Below are 25,315 nucleotides of genomic sequence, written 5' to 3' on the forward strand. Positions count from 1 at the left end.
ATGCTAATACCCATACCTAGATAAAACACATGTCTATTTTCTTTCTTCAGGGTCTTTCCACCTTGAGGTGAAATACCTGAGACTCTTGAGAGGTTTTGAGATACAGTTTTTCTAACTAATGAAGCTTCCTCTTACTCCTAGTTTTCTTGAAGATTTTCTTTTAAAAACACAAATAGATGTTAAACTCTATCAAAGACTTTTTCTAGGTTTAATGTTCTCCTTCTGCTTTAGTCCATGAAAATGGTGTGCAATAAAAAACTACATCAGCAGATCTGAATTGTCCAAAGAAAGTTTTAACCATTTCCTGACTCCTGGGAAATAACTTCTGAGCCCTTAGAATATCCTACCTATTAAGAATATCCTTGTTGCAGGGCACGGTGTCACACCTGTAAACCCAGTAGCTTGGGAGGCTGAGATAGGAGGATTGCAAACTCAAAGCCACCCTCAGCAAAAGTGAGGCTAAGTAACTCAGTGAAACCCTGTCTCTAAATAAAAATACAAAATAGGGCTGGGGATGTGGCTCATGGTTGAGTGCCCCTAGTTCAATCTCCACTAACAAAAAAAAAAAAATTCACTTTAAACCTCAATGGTCTAAATACACCAATTAAAATAGAGAGATTGTCAATGAATCAGAAAATAACACGCAACTATCTGCTACCTATAAGAAAGTCACTTGAAATATAAAAATACACATGGGTTAAAACTAAAGGGATAGAGAAAGATTTACCATGCTAACATCAATCAAAAGAAAATAGGAGTAGTTCTCTTTATTTTAAATAGAGCAAACTTCAAAGCAAACAAAAATCAGGGATAAAGAAAGACATTATATAATGATAAAGAGATCAACTTTTCAAGAAGACAGAACAATCCTTAATGTGTATATGCCTAACAACAGGGCATCAAAATATGAGGCAAAAACTTATAAAACTGAAAGGAGAAACCCATAAATCCACTATTATAGTTGGACACTTTAATATCATTCTGTCAGAAACAGACAGATCCAGCAGACAGAAAAATAAGTAAGGACATAGTAGAACTTGAAAACATCATCAACCAACTGGAGAGAATAGATATCTGTAGAGTTCTTCATCCAACAGCAGCAGACACACATTCTTCTCAAGATCACGTGGAACATTCATCAAGTTATCCTGGTGACATATTCTGGGTCAAAACTCCCTTTCTTATCTTATGGCCACATTCTGGGCCATAAAATACATGTTAACAAATTAAAAAGAATAGTTGTGCTCTGATCACAATGAAAATAAGCTAAGAACCACTTATAGAAAGATAGCTGGAGAATCCTCAGATAATGAGAGATTAAACAAAACATTCCTTAATAATAACTCATGAGTCAAAGAAGAAATCTCAAGAGAAATTTAAAAGTATTTTGAACTAATGAAAATGAAAATAATTTATCAAGATTTCTGGGATGCCGTGAAAGCAGCACTTACAGGGAAATTTGTATCATTGAATTAACGTATTAGAAAATTGTTCATCTAAGCTTACACTTTAGAAAACTAGAAAAACAACAGCAAACTAAATCCAACATAAGCAGAAAGAAAAAATTATTTAAAAATCAGGGGCCAGGGCTATAGCTCAGCTTTCACGAATGCAAAAATCCTCAAGAAAATAGTAGCAAATTCAACAATGTATAAAAAGAATTATGCACCATGACTAAGTGGGACTTATTCCAGGTATATGAAACTAGATCTTCATTCAAAAATCAATCAATGTAACACACCACATCAATTAAAGGAGAAATGTCACATGATCATATCAATAGATGCAGAAAAAGCATCTGACAAAATTCCAACATCCATTCATGATAAAAAATTTCAGCAAGGGGCTGGGGCTGTGCTCAGAGATGGAGCACTTGCCTAGCATGTGTAAGGCTCTAGGTTCGATCCTCAACACCACATAAAAAATAAACAAATAAAATAAAGGCATTCTGTTCGTGTACAACTACAAAAAAAAATTATAAAAAAAAGTTTCAGCAAACTGAAAATAGAAGGGAATTTTTTCAACTTGATAAAGCACAGATATAAAAGTCCTATGATTGGCATTATACTTAGTAGTGAAAAACTAGAAGTGTTCTTACTAAGATCAGGAATAAGGAGAGAATGTCCCCATTCATCACTCCTTTCAACACTGTACTGAAGTCCAAGCTAGTAAAATAAGACAAGAAATGGAAATAAAAAGTCACACACACTTGGAAAGGAAGAAATACTCCACTTTTTTTGCTAATGACTTGAAACTCTATGAAGAAAATCTGAGTGAATTAGAAAAAAAAAAAAAAACTCTTGAAACTAAAGCAATGGTAGCAACATTGCAGGATACAGGGTCAATACACAAAAGTCAAGGCTTTCCTATATACAATCAACGAACAAGTGGATTTTGAATTCAAAAGTATAATACCATTGAATTAGCATCTCAAAAAATATAATACTTAAGTGTAAATCTCAAAAAATATGAACAAGATCTATGTAAGGAAAACTAGAAAACTAGTTATTTGATGAAAAAATCAATAACTAAATAAATTAAGGTATGTTCCATGTTCATGGATAATGGGACATAATATTTTCATGATGTCAGTTCTTCCCAAATTGATCCATAATCAACACAATTCCAGCCAAATCCCAGCAAGTTACTTTGTTGATATCCACAACTGATTCTGAAGTTTATAGTGAAGCTAGGCACAGTGGTGCATGCCTGCAATCCCAGAGGATTCAGGAGATTGAAATGGGAGGATCACAGATTCAAGGTCAGCCTCAGCAACTTATTGAGGCCCTGTCTCAAAATACAAAATAAAAAGGGTTGGGGATGTAGCTCAGTGGTTAAGTGCCCCTGTCAAGTGCCCCTGGCCTCAATCCCTGATACCAAAAAGAAAATTTAAAAAAAAAAAAATACTTTATAGGAAGAGGCAAAAAAAAAAAAAAAAAATTCCAGGACAGCCAACATAATAATTAAGATGAGGGCTGGGGATGTGGCTCAAGCGGTAGCGCGCTCACCTGGCATGCATGCGGTCCAGGTTCGATCCTCAGCACCACATACAAACAAAGATGTTGTGTCTGCCGAAAACTAAAAATAAATAAATAAATAAATTCTCTCTCTTTAAAAAAAAAATAATAATAATAAAGATGAACAAAATCAGGGGACTAACATTACTCAACTTTAAAAATTATTATAAAGCAACAATAATCAAGAGAGTGTGGTATTGGTGAAAGAATAAACGAATATAACAATGGGACTGAATAGAGTGATCAGAAGTAGGCCCACTTAAAAATAGTCAACAAATATTTGACAAAGGAGCATAGGTAATACATCAGAGAAAAAGTAGTCCCTTCAATAAATTGTGCTGGAACAGTTGGACATTCATATGCAAAAAAAAAAAAAAAAAAAAAAAGAAAGAAAAAGAAAAGAGAAGAATCTAGACACAAAGCTCACACTTCACAAAAATTAACTCAAAATGAAGCACAGACTAAATGTAGATCATAAAACTCCAAGAGAATAACCACATAGGAGAAAATCTAGGTTATCTTGGTTTTTTTGTGATGGCTTTTTATATTCAACACCAGAGGCATAATTCATGAAAAAAAATGTTTCATAAGCTGAACTGAACTACATTAAGTTAAAAAAAAAAAACAGGTGTGGGGGGGTGCTTGGGTGGTGGCTCAGTGGGAGAGCACTTGCCTAGCATATGTGAGGCACTGGATTCGATTCTCAGCACCACATTTAAATAAATAAAATAAAGGTCCATTGACAACTAAAAAATATCTAAAAAAAAAAAAAAGATTAAAAAAAAACTTCTCTATGAAAGAAACTGTGAAAAAAGTGAGAAGACAAACCACAAACTGGGAGAAAATATTCACTAAAGACATATCTGAAAAGGACTATGTTATCCAAAAGAATTCTTAAAACTCAATAGTAAGGACTGGGGATTCAGCTCAGTTGGTAGAGTGCCTGCCTTGCACACAGAAGGCCCTAGGTTCAATCCCTAGCTCCACAAGACAAAACAAAAACCTCAACAGTAAGAAAACAGTTTGTTTAAAATAGGCAAAAGAGACTGGGCGTGGTGGTGCATGCCTATAATCCCAGCAACTCAAGAGGCTGAGGCAGGAGGATCACAAATTGAGGCCAGTCTCAGCACTAAGCAAGCCCTAAGCAATTTAGCAAGACCTTGTCTCTAGATAAAATATATTTTATAAAGGGCCTTGGAATGTGGCTCAGTGTTTAAACTCTCCTATGTGATTCAATCCCTTGTACCAAATTAAAAATAAATAGGCAAAAGATACCTCATCAAAGACATGCAGATGGCAAATAAGAACAGATAATCCTGGACTTACAATGGTTCCACTTGTGGTTTTCACTTTTTTGCTTTTACTTTTCTTTTTTTCTTTCCCAGTACTGAAGATGGAACCCAGGCGCACTCTACCACTGAGCAACATCCCCAGCCCTTTTGTTGAAACCACACTATGGTGTAGACTAGGTGTATTAAATGCATTTTTAACTTAATGATATTTTCAGCTTACACTAGGTTTATCAGGATATAACCCCATCATAAGTCAAGAAGTATCTAGATATCAAAAGATGTTTGCCCAAGCATGGTATACATACCTGTAATTTCAGCTACTTGGGAGCCTGAGGCAGGAGGTTTGCATGTTTGAGACCAGGCTGGGCAACTTAATGAGACTCTATCTCAAAATAAAAATTGAAAAAGGGGGGCTGGGATGTGGCTTAGGTGGTAGCGCGCTCACCTGGCATGCGTGCGGCCAGGGTTTGATCCTCAGCACCACATACAAACAAAGATGTTGTGTCCGCTGAAAAACTAAAAAAATAAATAAATAAATATTAAAAAAAAAGAAAAGAAAAAGGGCTGGAGATGTAGCTCAGTGATGGAGAACTTGCCTAGCATGCAGGAGGCCCTGGATTTAATCCTCAGCAAAACACACACACACACACACACATATGCATGCAATACTCAATGTCATCAGTGAATTACAGGTTAAAATTAATTATTAATTATAAATATTGGCAAAGATGTGCAACTACAGAAACTCATAATTCAGGGGCTGGGGTTGTGGCTCAGTAGTAGAGTACTTGCCTCCCACACTTGAGGCACTGGGTTTGATCCTCAGCACCACATAAAAATAAATAAATAAGATAAAGATATTGAAAAGATATTGTGTCCATCTACAACTAATATATATATATATATATATATATATATTTTTTTTTTTAAGAACTCTAATTCGGGGCTGAGGATGTGGCTCAAGTGGTAGCGCAGCCGCCTGGCATGCGTGCGGCCTGGGTTCGATCCTCAGCACCACATACAAACAAAGATGTTGTGTCCGCTGAGAACTAAAAAAAAATAAATATTAAAAAATTCTCTCTCTCTCTCTCTCTCTCTCTCTCTCTCACTCTCTCTCTAAAAAAAAAAGAAAAAAGAAACTCTAATTCATTGTTGGGGGGAATACATAAGAATCCAGCCACTCTAGCCAGGCGTTGTGGCACATGCCTGTAATCCCAGCAGTGCAGGAGGCTGAGGCAGGAGGATTGCAAGTTCAAATTTATCGAGGCCCCAGACAACTCAGTGAAACCATGTCTCTAAATAAAATATTAAAAATTGGCTCAGTGGTAAAGCACCCCTGGATTTAAGCCCTGGTATCAAAAGAGAAAAAAAAAAAAAAAACAGCAAGGCAGTTACTTATAACAATAAACATACTCTTACCATATAATTCATACTCCTTGGTGTATCCTAATGAGTTGAAAACTGATATCAACCCCCAAATCTGCACATGATGTTTATAAGAAGCTTTATTCATAACTGATAAATATTGGGAGCAACCAAGGCACCCTTCAGTAGAATAGATGAACAGATAAACAGATGAACAGATAAACTGTGGTACATCCAGACAATGGAATATTATTCAGCATTAAAAAGAAATGAGGGGGGACTGGGGATGTGGCTCAAGCGGTAGCGCGCTCGCCTGGCATGCATGCGGCCCGGGTTCGATCCTCAGCACCACATACAAAGATGTTGTGTCCGCCGAAAACTGAAAAATAAATATTAAAAAAATTAAAAAAAAAAAAGAAATGAGGGGGGCTGGGGATATAGCTCAGTTGGTAGAGTGCCTGCCTTTCATGCATAAGACCCTGGGTTCAATCCCCAGCACCACACACACAAAAAAAAAAGAAAAAGAAAAAGAAAGAAATGAGGGCTGGGATTGTGGCTCAGTGGTACAGCGCTTGCCTAACATGTGTGAGGCCCTGTATTCGATCCTCAGCACCACATAAAAATAAATAAATACAATAAAAAAGCATTGTGTGTCCACACAATGTTAAATGTGTGGACTAAACTAAACTAAAAAAAAAAAAAAAAAAAAGAAGTGAGCCATCAAGCCATAAAAGGATATGGAGAAAATTTAAAACAAATTATTAAGTAAAAGAAGCCATTCTGAAAAGGCTTTATACTATATTATTCTCACTACATAACAGTCTAGAAAGGGAAGAACTAAGGAAGCAGTAAAAATATGAGTGATTGGTGGGCTGGGGTTGAGGCTTAGTGGTGGAGCGCTTGCCTAGCATGTGTAATGCACTGGGTTCAAATCTCAGCATTGCATATAAACAGGTAAATAAAAAATAAAGGTCCATCAACAACTAAAAAAAAAAAAAAAAAACAGTGATTACCAGGGCACTGGAGTTTACTGGAAGAATAGATGGAGCACAGGTGAATTTTTGGACAGTGAAATTATTCTGTACAATACTATAATTATGGGTACATGTTATTATACATTTGTCCAGATGTATAGACTATACACCACCAAGAGTGAACTCTAACTTTACCTGTGGACTTCAGATGATTATGATGTGACAATGGAGGCTCATCAATTGTGACAAAAGTACCACTCTGGCACGGGATGCTGCTAAGGGGCAGGGTTGGTTGTGCACGTGTGAGAACTCCTTATATTTTCTGTTCAATTTTGCTGTGGATATACAAAAACGCAGTACAAAAATAAAAAGCCCATTATAAAACCAAAACCTTAGCAATATCAGGGATGCAGGAGTTCTTGGTAAGTGGTGAATCTCTGCACGTGGGAGGGACTGTCTTTGCTTAAAGAAATGGAGCTGTACTATTCAATACTGGGCACCATATGTGGTATTTGCTGTGAACAGCTCTAAAATGAAACATATTTTGAAGGGTCTTTTCTCCCCCACTTCCTAAATAAAGTTAATTAATAAAATTAATACCTACTGGACCCTAGAGCCAAGGCTGACACCTTTTGGTGCTAGCTTTCCTGTCATCCTTCAGTTGGTAGAGTGCCTGCCTTTCATGCATAAGGCCCTGGGTTCAATCCCCAGCACCACTCTTACTATCAGAGAGTATTTAGGTATATAAATGCCAGAGACTAACTAAAGCTTTGTGAATGAAGACCATAGCGATTATGTAATACCGGAACAGGCTTTAGTCAGGCCACTTATTCTTTCTTGATGGCATTTTTTTTTTGGGGGGGGGGAGACCAGGGATTGAACTCAGAGACACTGGACCACTGAGCTACTTCCCCAACCCTGTTTTGTATTTTATTTAGAGACAGGGTCTCACTGAGTAGCTTAGTACCTCTCTTTTGCTGAGGCTGGCTTTGAACTCTCGATCCTCCTGCTTCAGCCTCCCAGGCTGCTTGGATTACAGGTGTGCACCACCACGCCTGGCCCTCTAGATGTGTTTTTAAACACTCTCCAACTCTGAGCCTCTCTGAGTCATGCTTGCTCTAGCTGTGAGGCCTTGACCATGCAGTTCCCTCCACCTTGCCTGGCTGACAGCTCACTGTCTTTCTGATTGCAGCATAGACATCAGTTCCTCATGGAAGCCTCGTGACCTCTCTATACAGAATAAGCTGCCACTTCTCCATACCCCTATGTCCCTACACATCCTGTCTCTCTACTTAATATACTAAATGGCAATATTCTGTTTACTTGTCTTTCCTGCGCTAGACTATGACTTCCCTGAGAGCAGAGAGTTTTACCTGTCTCTCTTCTCCCAGTGCTAAGAGGAGTTGCAGGCCCTTAACTGCTGATGGCCCCAGAGATGTCACTGCCTGGGAGGTCCAGATCCAAAACCTCTGGGAAGGGACTTTGCCTCTGCAAAGAGTGGGAAACCACCTTTCACTAGTAAAAGAACCATTTATATTGTTAAAAAGAATAATTAACATTAGAGGTTATTCATTTGCAATAGATCTTTTAGTGGGGAAGATTTAAGTGTGGATCTTTTTAAGTATTTGTTTTAAAAAATTAATCAAAGGAAGGAGCTGCAGGTGTAGCTCAACACTAGAGCTCTTGTGAGGCACTGGGTTCAATCCTCAGCACCACATAAAAATAAAGTAAAGGCATTGTCTCCATCTATAATTTATATATATATATATATATATATATATATATATATATATATATATTTAAAAAATTAATCAAAGGGAGAATTTAAAATCCACGAATCTCTCAAAATCTAAGGCAAAGAATCTGAAACAATAAGAATGAGAACAGACCTTTGTATACCTGGCTGGGAATTTTCCACTTTATTGACGGGAGAGCAAATACCTTCTGCCACGGCACCTTCCTCTTGCCTGGAGTTGGCTGCTCTGACTCTGTACCTTTGTCCAGCTCCGCCCAGTGTCATCTGGCTGCAGCCTTTGGGTCCATCAGCCTCACAGCCAACTCTGGCTGTGACGAGATGGGGCTGCTCCGGCCAGGCCTATGGCTAAAGAAATTATGGATTCTCTTGTTGGTGGTTGTGGAGGTGGCCATGGGCAAAGTGTTAATGACACTGTTTCCAGAAAGAGCCACGCAGAATATCTTGGCCATGGGCCAGAAGACTGGTATGACCAGAAACCCCCAATTCTCCCCTGACAACTGGGTCCCGACCTTCTTCAGCATCCAGTATTTCTGGTTCGTCTTGAAGGTCCGTTGGCAGCGACTAGAGGACAAGGCTGAGCTGGGGGGTCTAGCCCCAAACTGCCCTGTGATTCGCCTCTCGGGACAGAAGTGCAACATTTGGGACTTCATACAAGGTCAGGAGGCTGCTGTGTGCTAGGGCGCTTGAAATGCTGGCGGGTGGGGACAGAGAGAGAGGTTGAAAGGTGCTGAACTCTCCCACTCCAGCTGCTCCTTCTGGGGCTTCTAGTCTTCGTCTGCTCAGGAAGTGAGGGACTCCCTTGAGTTCTGTTGCTCTGAGTGGCATCACAACCTTCCCTGGCACGTCAGTCACAAGCCAGGCATTCTGTCCCACTCTGGCCTCTCAGTCCTTGAATGCTCTTCTTACCGTGTAGTCGGTTCTGCCTGGGTTGCCCTCTGTCCACCTCTACCTGGTGAAATGCTCTTCATCCTTCACACTTCCACTCAATGGCACTTCTTGCAAGCAGCCAACCCCCACTTTCCCAACACAGATTACCCGCTCCCTGAGGCTCTGAAGGTATGACCTTGGCTTGCAGGACTGAGGTGGCTTCCTAGAGGAGATGGCTTTGGAACTTGGCCTTGAAGAATGAGGAAGATTTTTGTAGCTTGAGAAGGGAAGACTGTTTTAAGCAGAGGGAAGGGCAATAGTTTCTTTCTTTCTTTTGTTTGCTCATGATTTTAAACAAGAGTGTACAAATGACCTTGATTTATTCGCAAACATTTATCAAACTACCATTGATTACAAAAGCAATGTAACAACTAATTTTATTGTGTGTCTACTATGTGCCAGACACTATGCAAGAACAGGCCAATCTTCTGAATGCCAATTATCCAAAGATCAGTTTCAAAGATCAGTTTCCTGAAAGCCAGCTTGCCTCAGGAACAATTCACAGAATTGAGTTCCATCATTTTTTTAAAATATGTATATTTTTAGTTATCAATAGACCTTTATTTTACTTATTTATTTATATGCAATGTTGAGGATTGAATTCAGTGCCTCTCCTGTGCTAGGCAAGTGCTCTACCACTGAGCCACAACCCCAGCCCGAGTTGCATCATTTAAATGTATACTTTCAGTTAGAAAGTATTCAACTTTGTCAGCCAGGCATGGTGGTGCATGCCTGTAATCCCAGGGGCTTGAGAAGCTGAGACAGGAGAATCGTGAGTTCAAAGCCAGCTTCAGCAAAAGCAAGGTATTAAGCAACTCAGTGAGACCCTGTCTCTAAATAAAATACAAAACAGGGCTGGGGATATGGCTCAGTGGTCTAATGCCCCTGAGTTCAATACCTAGTACCAAAAAACAAAAAAAAAAAAAAAAAGGAAAAAAGAAAGTATTCAACTTTGTTATTGGTCCCTGCTGCTGCAGCTGAGACTGAAAGATAAGGAGACTAAGAGGCACAAAAGCAAAAATAAAAACCCTTTATTTATAAAATAGAGTTGACTTTCAGCACAGTGAACCAGAGTCCCCTGAAATAATAAGGTACTAGCCATATAGAAATAAACACTGCTGGCTTCTGTCCTAGAAAAACCTCATAATCCAGACCAGTGAGAAAGGGAAGCAGAGATTCTGGGGAAGGGGCCCTCTCGTGGATGGGGTAAGGAGATGGTCAAGGGAAGGCTAACTGGAGAAAAAATGGTGAGCATTATCATCTGGGGATGTAAAGTCTTGGTACAGTTGAGGAAAAGGGGCTTGGGGAGCAGGGCAGGACAGATGGGAAGAAACAGCAGAAGTCCGAGAGGTAGAGGAGCACCATTCAGTTTGGCAGAAATGGGGTGCAAGAAGCAGGAAGGGGCTGGGTATGTTGGTGCACCTGTAATCCCAGCTACTCAGGAGGCTGAGACAGGAGGATTATAAATTCAATTAGTGAGAACCTGTCTCAAAATGAAATAAAAACTAAAAAAAATGCTCAGTGGTAGAGCAGCCCTGGGTTTAATCCCCAGTAGTAAAAAAAAAAAGATGAAAAAATAAACAGAAACCATCATTAGGGGCCAGAGCTTGGAGGGCCTCATGTCTTATCTGCAGGTAGATGTTATCCTGAGGGTGTTGGTGAGTTCTGAGAGTAAACATGATCAGTTCTGCTTATTAGAAAAACATCTTGTGACTGCTTCAGACTACTACCAGGGCATTAAAATGCTCTGTTGTATGCTTTAGGTATAAACTCTGAACTCATTTTAGAGCCACAGATTTGGGAGAACTGGAAGATTCTTTATATATATGTATATATATATTTTAGTTTTTGGTGCACACATCTTTATTTTATTTTTATGTGGTGCTGAGGATCGAATCCAGCACCCCGCGCATGCCAGGCGAGCACGCTACCGCTTGAGCCACATCCCCAGCCCAACTGGAAGATTCTTTATAGTTCACCTAAAGCAACTCCTTCACTTTTCAGATGCAAAGGGCCAGAGAGGTAAATGACTTGTTTAGAGTCACACGGCAAGTTCTTGGCAGAGCCAGAACTAGCTGGTATATTTTCTGTTAATGAATAAGACAAAAGGGCATCAGAGAAATTCTCAGCCATCTCTCATCCTCTGCACATCCATGCACAAGCACACATATACACAGTTCACACACACACACACACACACACACAGAGAGAGAGAGAGAGAGAGAGAGAGAGAGAGAGCAAAACCTCAATAAACTGACATGTTGTGGCAGAAGGCAAGTAATGGATGAGTTCAAAGCCAGCTTCAGCAAAAGCAAGGTGCTTAGCACCTTTTGTTTTCTGGACATCTGAGAGTTTAGATGAAACTGGCTTTATTTCATCTCCTGTTTAAAATTCTCCAAAATATACAAATGTACTGGTGAAGAGTCTCCTAGTAAGGACAAATGGGATTTCTCTGCTGAGAGAGCCTGATGTGGGGGCTAATTTACTGGCCCATCAATCATGAGAGTGGGCCCAAGTCCAGTTCTACTATGAAGCAGTTTTCCCAGTTGAACTTGACCATCCTTTCTTGATATTCTTAAAATGGCATTCTCTGTACTGGGGCCTGCAGTCATGGGCAGAGGCCCAGCCCTAAACACAGCCACGCTCTGATACCCATCCTTCCTTTCTTGGCTATCAGGAAAGCAGGGAACTAAGTTTAAACTTTGCCCTCAATACTGGCCACTGTACCCAACCACTATAAATAATTAAACAAATGGCTCTGTTCCTTCCAGGGTCCTGATGAGTGGGTGTTGAATATTTTGCCAATTAAAAAAAAAAAATCCAGACAGCTAATATTTAGAGTCAGCCCTGACCCTAAGTCACTTTTTTTATCTGAAGAGTGACTCCCTGGGGTCAATGGAGTCCAATGACCGCTCAGAGCCTCCCTGCTAATGCCTGGGCCTCCCTGTCATGTGGGTGAAGAGTCACCATGCAATCAACCAGGAAGACTGAGGCCCACTTCATGCCTCCTGGGACCTCCTATGAAGAAATCCTGTGAGTCAAAGACAAGGAAAACTTTGTATCTTCAGAGAAACTGACCTACCTTCTCCTCATACTGTAGACTGAAAAATTAGAAATAAGAAACTAATTGGGGGCTGGGGTTGTAGCTCAGTGGTAGAGCACTTCCTAGCATGTGGGAGACACTGGGTTCTATTCTCAGCACCATATATAACGAAATAAATAAAGTTTAAAAAAAAAACTGATTGGGTTTCTCCTTTTACTTGGCTACCAAGAGACTCAGAGTTATTTATATAGCTCAGTCACAATAAATGCACAGGACCTTTGAGCCTGCTAATTTATCCATTTTTCCCTCCTGTTCTATGCCTTCCAGAAAACCATGTTTTTTTTCCTTTAGTTTCAACTTAATATTTTATTATATATGCAAAATGCTTCAAATCCTTTGCAGAATAAGGGGGGTATATAACTGACTAAATAAACTCAAGCAGGTTAAGATGCCCTCTGTCTCCATCCATCAGCAAGCCAGGTCAATTCCACTTTCTCCCCTTCACCTTGGCCCACACACCAGCCCTGGTTCCTACTGTCTCTCAAGTGGACTTCCGCAAGGTTCCCTAACTGCTTCTTCCCCACTTCCATGGTCATTCTCAGTCCTTTCTCCACAGAGTAGCCAGTGATATTCAAGTGTGAATCTGATCACTGCACAGATCTACTGAAGCGGTCAGGACTCTGGCTTGCAAGCAACAGAAACTCACTCTAGTTTTACTGGTCACATCCACGTCCACCTATCAAGGAACATATTGGAAAGATGTTGGGGTCTCCCTGGAATCAATAATAGCTGGAGCCCTAAGTATAGGCTGTCTTTCAACATCAATGGTCACACCTGGATCCAGCTGTCACTATGGTTGCTGGGTAAACCCATCACCATTCCTGACAGGAGCACCACCACTGGGCTATGAATGAATTCTGCCATCTCAAGCCTCCAACATCAATGATCTATGTGGGAGGATCAAATCCACTCACCAGGGGTAGGGAAGGTCACTGCCTGCTCCCTGGCTGCTGGGGGCAGACAGTAGAACTGTCCTCTCTGTCTTCCACAGAGCAAGGCTGGGCACAGACACCCATCAATTGTACATAAAATAGAGAATTTCAAGTAGAAAGGAGGTTTGGGGCTGGACAGCCAAAGCTGCAATAATATCCACAACACTTGCAAAAATATCTCTGTGTCTTCCTATTGTACCCAGAATAAAATTCAGATTTTGCACTAAGGCCCTTAAGACTCTTCTGCTCTGGCCTACACCAAACTCCCCAACCACCTCCCCTATTGCTTCCTGCCTGGTACCAGCCAGTGATCTTGTGGATCCTTGAACAAACTAAGCCCTCTCTCCCTCCAGGGGAGCTTTGCACATTGAGTAGCTGAGCCTGGAATGCTCTTCTCTTTTACCCATGGTTGTTTTTTCTTGTCCTTTACTTCTCAGGTTCAATGGCAGCTCCTCAGAGGCCTTTCCTCACCCACCTGATTCTGTTAAGTCTCATTCATAACACTGAGCACAATTTGAAATGACTTCATTTCTGTATTGAACTTGTCTTTTGGCCTGTCTTCCCATTCAATAAAACTCAAACTGTAGACAGCAGAGACCTACTAATCTCACTCTCTCTCTCTCTCTCTTTTTTTTTCTTTAAGAATGATTTTTTTTAAAGTTGTTGATGGGTCTTTATTTTATTTATTTATATGTGGTGCTGAGATTCGAAACCAGGGCCTTACACATGCCAGGCAAGCACTTTACTGCTGAGCCACAACCCAGCCCTGCTAATCTCACTCTCCACTGAACCAACAGTTGGCAGTGGGGCTTAAATAGTATAAATTCTGAATAAATGTTTGTAGGTAGGATGTGAGTGTGCTGGAGATTGGGGATACAAGTTTGAATGAGGCCCTGCTCTAAGGGGTAACGCGTAGCCTGGGGGATGAGAACACTTAAATAGGCCATGTCCTAGTGCAGGGCAGCACTTACTCCAAGAGATGTCTGACGAGGCCTTAACAATGTTTCAGCTCCGGCCATAACGATCCTCGGGGTTCTCCCCAAAGCTGCCCCAACTCTAAGCTGGGGGAACACCAGAAGGCCCCCACCCAGAAATAATTTTGTGGGCATGGGACCAGTGAATCACACACGGTCTCACACTCAGAAGGACCTCATCCTTGAGATTAACACTCTGTAGTAGCTGTCTTGAAATTCTTAACAAGTTTATCTTGGAACTTGCATTTTGTAAGTGAAGCCCAATGGGACAATGGAGGCTGCCCCGAGAACATACAGCCTTGCTCTTCAGACCTTGCAGCTCAGCTGGGGACATGCTCTCGTGGGCCCACTCTTCCACCCCCATATGTCCCTTCTTCCTGTTCCCAGCCAGTGACTGTTGTTACCTTCTAGCCCCATAGAGAATCACCTGGGCACAGCAGGGGAAAGGTCAGGGTCAGGTGTTGGCATTCCCCAGTGTCTTTGGGCAGAGCATATGAAGGGGTGTCCCATCCTGGCTACCAGCACCACAGTGCAATTTGGCAAGTGATTAGGATGATTTGGAGGGAGAAACCTCTTACCTCCCTTTTCTATTTAAGTGCCTAGCATTCCCCTGACAGGGTGAAATATATTTTGGGTCAGGGTGGTAATCAGGTGGGAAAGGCCTGACTTGCCTTCCCTGCTCCGGGCCAGGGCACAGTGCCTTGTTCTGGTGTCTGAGGGGAGAGGGCAGCCAGGATGCCATAGCACACGTGCACACTGCGTTGCAGGCAGCTGGGTGACTTGAGAGCCTGCACTCACTCTATGAACACCCCTGTTTCTTGTGGGGGAGTGTGACATTAAATAGCAACTAAAAAGCAGCATGCTAGGTCAAGATAGAAATTTTAGAAGAAAATAAAAATCTTTATTTTAATAAATGTGATGACACTTCCCCGTCCTTTTTGAACAAGAGCGCCTGCATTTTCATTTTGTAGCAGATTCTACTCCCTCCTCTTCATGGCCTCCCCATTTTAGAACTTAGGGAGGAGATAAGAGCAGAGAACAACCACTTACGTTTATTGAGCCCCTACTATGGACCAGCCACCATTTAAAACCCTTATAAGTATTTATTTGTTTTTCATAACAATCCTATAAAATATGTATGTATTATAATTATGTCTACTTATGGACTGGGAAACTGAGGCACTTTGATTGGAAAGGGCACTGCCTTCAAAGTCCAGAAGCCAAACTGTTCATTCTAACTTCACCACTGACCTGCTGTGAGTTGGTCCTAGAGGTCTATAAACCTCAGATTCTTTGGTCTGTAAAATGGAGAAATTTTACTACTTTGCAGTATTATTAATCCCATCACCTAGAGAATGGAGGCCTGTTTGCCTCATAAACTGCATTACTCCCCTGTAATTATTTTAAGCACCATCATCTGCAGGTGGACCACTGAGATCACCTAACGTAAACCTCTCACTTTAGAAAGGCGGAAACCAGCTCCATTCCCTGCTAAGTCATGCTCTCTAGGGTTAGGCCCCTGCCTGTGCTCACTGCTCATTCTGGAGAGAAAACAAAGGTAACAGAATTAAAAGCAGGAGTGAAGATGATGCTTGCCAAAAATAAATCAATAAATTGTGCAGATTCTTGGCTTATAATGGTTGTTTTTCCATTTTAGGCAACAGACCACTGGTGCTGAATTTTGGAAGTTGCACCTGACCTTCATTTCTTTTCAAATTTGACCAATTCAAGAGACTTATTGAAGACTTTAGTCACGTAGCAGATTTTCTCATCATTTACATTGAAGAAGCACATGCATCAGGTACAGAAAGATGTTTTTTCCTCTTGTTATTCCCATCTTCTCTTTTCCCTCTCCCCATACAAGGTTGGAAGTGGGCTGGAAGAAAAGAACTGCTATTCATCAAGCACCCACCATCTCCCTATCGCCACCCTGGATTTACCCACCACTCACTTCACGGTTTGCTTTCATCCAGGACACACACACACAAAAAAAACCCCAGAAAACCTGGAGAGATGGGGTCTGGCAAGAGAGAGTTCTAACTTTTTAAGATAAATAGGGAAATCAAGGGAGAGCAATTGACTTGAGCACATTTATAAGGAATTTGGACCTGAAATTGGTGAAATAATGCTATCCAGTTATTTGTACAGTCTTTAGTAATGACTGCTATACATCCTAAGACAGTTGGACACAATGGCACACGTCTGTAATCCCAGTGACTTGAGAGGCTGAGGTAGAAGTATCACAAGTTTGAGGCCAACCTCAGCAGTTTAACAAGACTCCCTCACCCCATCTCAAAACGAAAAAAATTAAAGTGCTGGGGATGTAGCTCAGTGGTACAATACTCTTGGGTTCTCTCCCAGCACCAAAAAGAAAAAGATATATCCTAAGACTCAAAGAGATATGGTTCATGTGGGTCAGTAGTTCTCAGGCTGTCGTAAATTATCAGAAGCACCTGGAGGGCTGGTTAAAGCAGACTGCCTTAATAGATCTGGGACAGGCCTGAGAATTTGTATTTCTTAGGAGTGATGCTGATACTGCTCATCTGGGGACCCCAACTGAGAGAACCACTGACATAGGCCAACTCTTTCCTGGGTGAGAATCCTTTCTATAGCTCCTACCTGCCCGTCACCCATCATCATCATTTCATGGGAAATCATCCAGGCTGGGCATGTGGCTCAAGCGGTAGCGCACTCGCCTGGCATGCGTGCTGCCTGGGTTCGATCCTCAGCACCACATACAAACAAAGATGTTGTGTCTGCCAAAAAAACTAAAAAATAAACATTAAAATTCTCTCTCTCAAAAAAAAAAAAAAAAAAGAATTAAAGCTCATGAGAAATCATCCTTGCTAGGAAAGTCAAAGATAGAGATAGTTCTTCCTTACAAGAGGCAGACATGTCCCTCCAGGAAACATGTATATCGTGGTCTAAACCCCTTACTTTACAAAATGGTCAGACACATCTCTTCTCTGATTTTCATGGGGACTGAACTCATGAATTTGGCCCAAGTCTCAAATCCAGAGATTGTGGAAGGCAGGAAAGCTTGTGTGGCAGAATGGAACAGGTGCCATTTCTTCATCCATCTCCCCACAGAATGGGAGAGATGCTGTCTGATACATTACTGTCACTCAGAACTCAGTCCAGCCCATGTCACAGTCAGAGCTCTGTAAAAACAGGATGGATAATGTATAGGACAGTATTAGCCTTGCTGGCTTTTCCATGTCTTTGTAAACATAGAGATTATTCTGATTAATCTTCAGCCAAGTTGACCCAGTAATACTTTCCCCCAGTGTGGTCCTCAGATCTCCAGTGACAGAACCACTTGCTTATTGAAAATGCATATTCCAGGGCCCTACCTGAAGCCTACTACACAGTGACATGAATGCACACAAAAGCTTAAAAGCTGCTTTCAACTTATACCGTGCTCTTTTAACTGGCAGCATCTGTCCTTACCTGGTGATTTTGAAGCAATTTGAAATATTATAATAGGATAATGTTATGATAGGTTCATTATACTGTTCTTTCTTACGTATATTTGAAATTTTCCATAATAAAATTTGTTTTAAAACAGCCCAGGGGACAGGAGAGCAAACATGAGCACAAAGTACCTCTTTGTGAGACATCCCTTTGTGAGAACAGCAGGCATCAGTTAAAGAAAGAGACCTATGGCAGAGAAACTGGCATCTGTGGTCTCCAAGGCTGAGAAGAGACAATGCCTCCACGTCACACAGCTGGAGTTCAGCCAAGCCTAGTTTGATTTAGCCTTCCTGGGGAGGCACTTCTCAAACTTTACTGTGTGCTCAGATCACTTAGGCATCTTATTGAAATGCAGATTCTGGCTCCAGTGGGTTGGCATGGGGCCAGGTAAGGCCAAAGCTGCTGGTCCAGGGACCACACTTTGAGTCACAAGGTCCTGGAGGATCCAGTTTTAATCACCAGAAGAGTAAATTGCAAACTGTGACAAGAGGGTTTGGAATATCACCAACATTGTTTCCTGGTCCTGATACCTGTCCCTGACTCATTTTTCCCAGAATCAGACCAGGTAGGTTTAAACCTTTCTGGAAACTAGAGCTATCTACCTCAGCCACCAAGGAAAGGTTTTCTGCCCTGTCCTGACACAGTTTTTCCTTCTCCCCATCTCCTTCCTCCAGGTCCTTGTTTCTATCAACCAGACAGAACTGGACATAACCTGTACCTCAGAAATAAAGCATACAGAGCTAGTATCCATCAGACCTAGGAGGTGTGGGTCAATCTTTAGGGCCCAAATTAGTTGACTTGACTTTCTCCACATATCCCGTTTGTCCAAGTGAAATACAGGGAGGCACAAAGTATAGTGGGAAGGTCACAGACATTGGAGTTTCAGACCTGGGTGTGAGTCCAGCTCCATCATGTGCTGCTCATGGGATTTTGGTCAACCTCCCTTTTGTGTCTGCTTCTCTACCATAAAAATGGGATGACATCATCTGCCTCATGGAATCATTCATTCATTGTTTCTTAAGCACCTACAATGTGCCCAGGCCTGTGCTGGGGCTAGGGAGATAGAGAGAAAAGATGTATATACAGTTTCTTTCCTGTAAGGAAGTTACATTTATATTTGGGGAGGAAAGTTGCTGTTCCTCTCATGTTCTCAGCTGTACCATGGGGCTGAGAATCCCTGCTTGGCCTCCCATGGGAGGCAGCTGGGAAGCTCCAAGAGCCCACAGTGGACATGGCTGCCTAAACATGGTATAAATAGAAATTGGTGTAATTATCAATCAAGAAATTTGATGATGAGTAATAATATCTTTGATAATGAGTAATAATATTTCAGGCCAGACTTTTGTATCTTGAGGTGAATCTGAAGGGCTGGTTTAACTTGGGAGAAATACTGAGTAAGGAGACTTGGGAGCACCAAGGAGGTGATGCAGACTCTGTGGATAGACTTAAGCAACTTATCTCACCTGCAGGGCAACTATTATTGTAAACATGGGCCTGTGGCTTCCAAACAAACCTATGACTACATTACCTGGATTCCAGGTTCCCCAGAAATGAGGCAAGTGGAAGGGCAAGGCTATGAGCAGTTTTTTCAACTGTGGGCCCATTGTGGCGAGTCTCTAAAGGTCAGGGAGAATAATGGATTGGAAGGCAGTGTGATTAGGAAGCAGGAAAACTGCATAGAAGGGGATGAGAACAAGGTCACTGCCAGGCTGGCAGCTATATGTGGCTTTGAGCTCATCCTGAACAGCTTATCTGAGGCTGTCAATAGAGCTAAAGCAACATCAGCTGCAGTAGCAGAAGTGACAGTGCCTAATCCAAGAAAGAGAAGGCTCCACTCTGCTCACACTGAGGAGGAGACACCTACTGTAACAAAAAGAGCAAAGGTCAGAGACAGCCTGGGGTGGGGGTCGAGGAATCCAAGTACCTCACCCATTTGCCTGGAGGAAAGAGCTGGAGGAAGACTAGAGGGATGGGCAGAGGCTGGGTCACTGAAGGCCTCAAGGACCACACTGAGGAGACTGGGATCTATCTGGATGGTGATAGGAAGGCACCAAAAGATTTGAGGAGGAGAGTGACATGGTCAGATTTGCATTTTGGAAAGAACATTGTGATTATGAATAATCAGGAGAAGAAAGTTTTCTAAACTCTAGTGTAGTAGTTCTTTTTGTTTTGTTTTTATTTGGTTTTTTTTTTTTTTTTTAGTTATACATGACAGTAGAGTGTATTTCGACATGGACTGGAACATACATGAAGTATCACTTCCCATCCTTGTGGTTGTACAAGATGTGGAGTTAAACGGGTCGTGTATTCATATATGAACATAGGAAAGCTATGTCCGCTTCATTCTATTGTCTTTCCCATTCCCATTCACCCTCCCCACCCTCATTTCCTTTTGTCTAATCCAGTGAACTTTTATTCTTCCCCCACCCCCTAAGTGTGTGATAGTCTCCACATATCAGAGAGAACATTTGGCCTTTGGTTTTGGGGATTAGCTTATTTCACTTAGCATGATAGTCTTCAGTTTCATTCATTTACCAGCAAATGCCATCACTTCATTCTTCTTTATGGCTAAGTAATACTCCATTGTATATATATACCACATTTTCTTTATCCATTCATCTGTTGAAGGGCACCTAGGTTGGTTCCATAGTTTAGTTATTGTAAATTGCGCTGCTATAAACATGGATGTTTATAGTATGTGGATTTTAAGTCCTTTGGGCATAACCAGAGGAATGGGTTAACTGGGTCAAATGGTGGTTCCAGTCCAGGTTTTCTGAAGAATCTTCATACTGCTTCCAGAGTGGTTGCACCAATTTGCAGTCCTACCAGCAATGTGTAAATGTACCTTTTCCCCCACATCCTTGCCAACATTATTATTTGTATTCTTGATGATTGCTATTCTGACTAGAGGGAGATAAAATATCAGCATAGCTTTAATTCAGAGCAGTAGTTTTTTAAACAAGTTGTAATGCACTAGTGTATTCAAATCATCTGAAAGGCTGTTAAAACCCAGATCGCTGGGTCCCACCCCTGGTTGGTCTATGGTGGGGCCTGAGAATCTGCATTACTAACAAGCTCCCAGATGCTGCTGCTGTAGCTGGTCTAGAGCCCACACACTTAGATAACCACTGTTCTAGACCACTGCCTCTCAAAGTGTGATCCAGGCATTAGAAGCCTTGCATTCTGGGAGCAGGTTAGACTCTCAGTCATACCCTAGACAGGATGAACCAGAATTTCCCTGTAACAAAGCCTCTGAGTGACATATATGCTCACTAAAGATCAAGAAGAAGCTCTCTATTGATTGGACTATCTCACATTGAAGAGCTGAGGCCTGGAAGCCAGGAGTCCAGGGCTTCAGTTTTGGATCAATAAGAAACTGTCTATGTAACCTGGCAGATAGACCTGTAAGAGGAAACTGGGCCAAATCATGACCAAGGGCTCTTCTACCTCGGACCTTCTGTTAAAAGGGTGGTATTTAGCCTGCAGGAATTGGGTGCCTTGTGTGTAGAGCTTGAGTGCCTAATCTTTCTTTTCCAGATGGCTGGGCTTTTAAGAATAATGTGGACATCAAGATTCATCAGAACCTCCAGGACCGCCTGCGGGCAGCCCACATACTGCTGGCCAAGAGTCCCCAGTGCCCTGTGGTGGTGGACACCATGCAGAACCAGAGCAGCCAGCTCTATGCAGCCCTGCCCGAGAGGCTCTACGTACTCCAGGAGGGCAGGATCCTCTACAAGGTAGTGACCCAGGGGCAGGAGGCCCTGGGAGGGCCAAGAGGGTCCAGAAAAGACAAAGGCAAAAAGAGGGCTTTGTATCAGGGAGACCCTAGATTCAAATCACTGCTAGTCATGTGACCATGGGCAAATTCTTTTACTTTCTGGAGATTCAGTTTCTTCTTCTGCAAAATGAGCAGACTGGGTTATTTATTTATTTATTTATACATACATACATACATACATACATACATACATACCAGGGATTGAACTCAGGGGGCACTTAACCCCTGAGCCACATTCCCAGCCCTTTTCTTTCTTTCTTTAAATATTTTTTTTAGTTATACATGGACACAATATCTTTATTTTGTTTGTTTATTTTATGTGGTGCTGAGGATTCAACCCAGTGCCTCACATGTGCAAGGCAAGCGCTCTACCACTGAGCCATAGCCCCAGCCCCCCAGCCCTTTTCTTGTATTTTGTTTAGAGACAGGGTCTCACTGAGTTGCTTAGGGCCTCGCTAAATTGCTGAGGCTGGCTTGCTATCCTCCTGCTTCAGCCTCCTGAGCTGCTGGGATTACAAGTATGCAACACTGCGCTGGGCAAACCCTGGCATTTGGACCATAACTGCATCCTACTAGCTGCCTTCTGAACCCAGACAACTGGCCCAACTCTGATTTTCAACTAGGAGATAGAAGAGATAAAAGATGTTTCCATTTTATTTTGATGCTCAGAGAGGGGAACTGACTTGCCCAAGGTTACTAGGCAAGGCTTTAATTTCAATTGACCTGGGTGAGAGGCAGCAATATAGGGAGGACTGAAGCTGCTCATCACTGAGGCAGGCCTGGCTCTGGAGGGGATGTAGGAGCCCAAAGAGAGCCAACTCTATGGATAGGAGCTGGAAATGTTGAAGCAGGGATGCAACCAGAGAACCAAGTCCAGGCTTCCTGGTGATGGTTTCCCCCTCATGGTCTCCAGCCTTACTAGGGAACAGGAACTAACACATTGGCACACCCTCTGGCTCCTTGGACAGTGTTGGTCTCTGAGAGTAGGAAATAAGTTTAGAGCTGCTGAAAGGATTTGCAGCCTTGGATAACTGATGATACCCAATTACTTAGATGCTATTCTGCTCATGGCCCTACTTATACAGGTGAAATAAGCAACATCTTGTACATGGAACCCCAATGTCCTAAGGGTCACAATACAAGGATGCAGGTCCCTCTTCCTTGCCCCTTCCCTGAGACATGGTTCTAAGATGCTAGGCACAGAGTCCCTACCCTGGGTTAGGCCCTGTGCAAATCCTGGAAACACAAAAACAAATTTAATGATCCCTGCCTTACTTCAAGGTGCCCACAGTCTGGGAAGACCCAAATAAGAGTAGTAATACAGGGGCTGAGGCTGTGGCTCAGTGGTAGAGGGCTTGCCTAGCATGTGTGAGGCACTGGGTTCAATTCTCAGCACCACATATAAATAAAGGAATAAAATAAAGGTCCATACATCTAAAAAATATTTTTTAAAAAAGAGTAGTAATACAATGTCCTAATGCTGAGATTCCACAGCAAGGACCAGCAACCTTTTCTATAAAGGCCTTGATAGTCAATATTTTTTACTTTGTGGACCAGAAAACCCTGAATCCCCAACAATTCAGTTTTGCTGTTATAGCAAAGAAGCAGCCACAGACCATCTGTAAGTGAAGAATGTGCGCTATCAGAAATGACTTGGCTCTCAAACTTCAGGTTTTCCAACCCTGAGGAAGGGTGGATATGTCAGAGGATGTGGCAAGCGTGGGCCTTAAAGCATAAGCAGTCAGTTGGATGAAGTGAAGCACGCCTGTAATTCCAGTGACTAGGGAGGCTGAGGCAGGAGAATTGTGAGTTCAAAGCCAGCTTCAGCAACTTAGCAAGTGCCTGTCTCTGTCTAATGAGGGAAGAAAAGTTTATTTGAATAGATCCCTATTTATTAAAAATAAATTTAAAAAATGCATAAGCAGTCAGTCAAGTAAGCACATGGAGTGAAGGTCATTGCAAATATAAGGACAGGTGGCAAAGGCCCTGAGGAATATAGGGTAGGTATGAATAGAGAATTGGAGGCACTTGGGTTACAGGGTCTGATCCTGGACCAAGGAGTTCGGCTTTCATCTTAGGGCAAAGAAGAGCCATATGAAGATTTTGAGTAGGAGACAGGCATGATCAGATCGGTTCTTTAGAAAGATCATTGGCTGTTGGATGCAGTGGTACATGCCTATGACCCCAGTGACTCGGGAGGCTGAGACAGGAGATTGCAAGTTCAAGGCCAGCCTCAGCAACTTAGTAAGGTCCTGAACAACTAGTAAGAGACCCTGTCTCAAAATAAAAAATAAAAAGGGCTGGGGATGTGATTCAGTGGCAAAGCACCCCTGGGTTCATTCAATCCCCAGTACCAAGGAAGGAAGGAAGACCATTGGCTACTGGGTGAAGAATGGACTGGAGGGAGCAGGATAGTTGGGAGGTATGGTGGGGGCCAGGACTAGGGAGTGTAGAGGGCATCCCTAGGGCAGGGGGACTGGAGGGGCAGAGGTGGTTCTAATGCGAATGAGTGGAGCTTCTGTGGGGACTGAAGAGGAAAGGAAAGTCTAAAGGTCTGAAGGTCTAATGAGGGAAGAAAAGTTTATTTGTATAGATCCCTTTCTCCCCCTAAAACTCTGTCATTTTGCCTCTAGTTTTCTTCTATCTCTATCCAGTCTTTTCATTAAATGTTGGTGCCATGCCACTCACTTTCTCTGGATGATCTGATCCACCTCATGGTTGTGCAAATCTGCCATTGGCCACACTGTACTGATAACACCACCATAGATCTTAGTCCAGATCTACAACCAAGCTCCAGACCTACATATTCCTTGCAGATTGGAAATCTAGCAATGCCTGATTCATTTCTCTTGCAGGGTAAACCTGGCCCTTGGAACTACCATCCAGAGGAAGTTCGTGCTGTTCTGGAAAAGCTCCACAGTTAACGTGAACAGATTCTCCAGCTCTAGGTGACCCACAGAAGGACTCCTCAGGCTTGGCTCTCCCCTCAGCCCAGCTGACTTTCACCTTTGACCTGTGTTCCCAGCTGAACTACTAGCTCAAAATTAAATTTTCAAATTTAAGCAAACAACTGCTGCTAGAGAGGGCAGGTCACAGCACCCAATCAGGACAAATTGTTTCCCCCCCCCCTTTTTTTTTTCCAGTACTAGGAATTGAACCCAGGGTTGCTCTACCATTGAGCCACATCCCAAGCCCTTTTTGGTTTTTATTTTATTTCTCACTAAATTGCCCAGGCTGGCTTCTAGCTTGTGAGCTTCCTGCCTTAGCCTCCCAGATTATAGGCACGTGCCATTTCGCCCAGCACAAATTTTTATAGAGAAACTGAAGTAACACCTGAGCTGTTCAGGCAAATGAATTGTTATCATGCAACTCCACCCTGCTCCCTCAGTGGAGACCACATTCTTCGCACAATATCTTCTAGTGAAATGGCAGTCACCCTCCACTGGCTTACTCCTGAAGTGTGGCGTCTCCCTTGCTGCTCTAATACCAAGTGGTTCAATATGGTACCCCTTCTGTGAGGCAAGTCCATTTGGCCAAACCTGCCATTCATAGGACTGATCATTTAAGACACCAAATTGGCTTTTAGAACAAAGCACAGGAAGAATTCCACTTGTTAGGGAGAGATGAGGAATTGGAAGGGGAGGGCATGGGAAGAGAAGAAATGATAACCCGGATAACTCGTTCCTTGACAAAAGATTTAAATCAGTCAGTGGTGGTGATGAG

General features: G+C 42.2%; 1 protein-coding gene across 3 annotated transcripts; it reads left to right on the top strand.

Annotated features, from left to right (window-relative positions):
* The first annotated feature begins 8,682 nt into the window (after positions 1 to 8,682).
* On the top strand, positions 8,683 to 24,516 carry Dio1 (iodothyronine deiodinase 1). Of its 3 annotated transcripts, none has more exons than XM_027945042.2 (4): positions 8,683 to 9,059; positions 15,998 to 16,141; positions 21,352 to 21,551; positions 24,448 to 24,516. In XM_027945042.2, exons 1-4 carry the CDS (start codon positions 8,723 to 8,725, stop codon positions 24,514 to 24,516), a joined length of 750 nt encoding a protein of 249 aa, XP_027800843.2. In that variant the 5' UTR covers positions 8,683 to 8,722. The 3 variants fall into 3 exon arrangements, with proteins under 3 accessions (XP_027800843.2, XP_027800845.2, XP_027800844.1); XM_027945044.2 differs by having other exon boundaries at positions 8,683 to 8,867; XM_027945043.2 differs by lacking the exon at positions 15,998 to 16,141.
* Positions 24,517 to 25,315: the final 799 nt, after the last annotated feature.

The sequence above is a fragment of the Marmota flaviventris genome, chromosome 10 (assembly GCF_047511675.1).
Source record: "Marmota flaviventris isolate mMarFla1 chromosome 10, mMarFla1.hap1, whole genome shotgun sequence".
Classification (NCBI taxonomy): Eukaryota; Metazoa; Chordata; class Mammalia; order Rodentia; family Sciuridae; genus Marmota; species Marmota flaviventris.

What these genes read in the sequence shown, in the direction of transcription:
- Dio1 (XM_027945043.2), top strand. Translation starts at nt 8,723, where the DNA reads ATGGGGCTGCTCCGGCCAGGCCTATGGCTAAAGAAATTATGGATTCTC. An exon ending in CATTTGGGACTTCATACAAG is followed by an intron (nt 9,060 to 21,351) that starts GTCAGGAGGCTG and finishes TTTCTTTTCCAG; the next exon opens with ATGGCTGGGCTTTTAAGAAT. An exon ending in AGGGCAGGATCCTCTACAAG is followed by an intron (nt 21,552 to 24,447) that starts GTAGTGACCCAG and finishes TTTCTCTTGCAG; the next exon opens with GGTAAACCTGGCCCTTGGAA.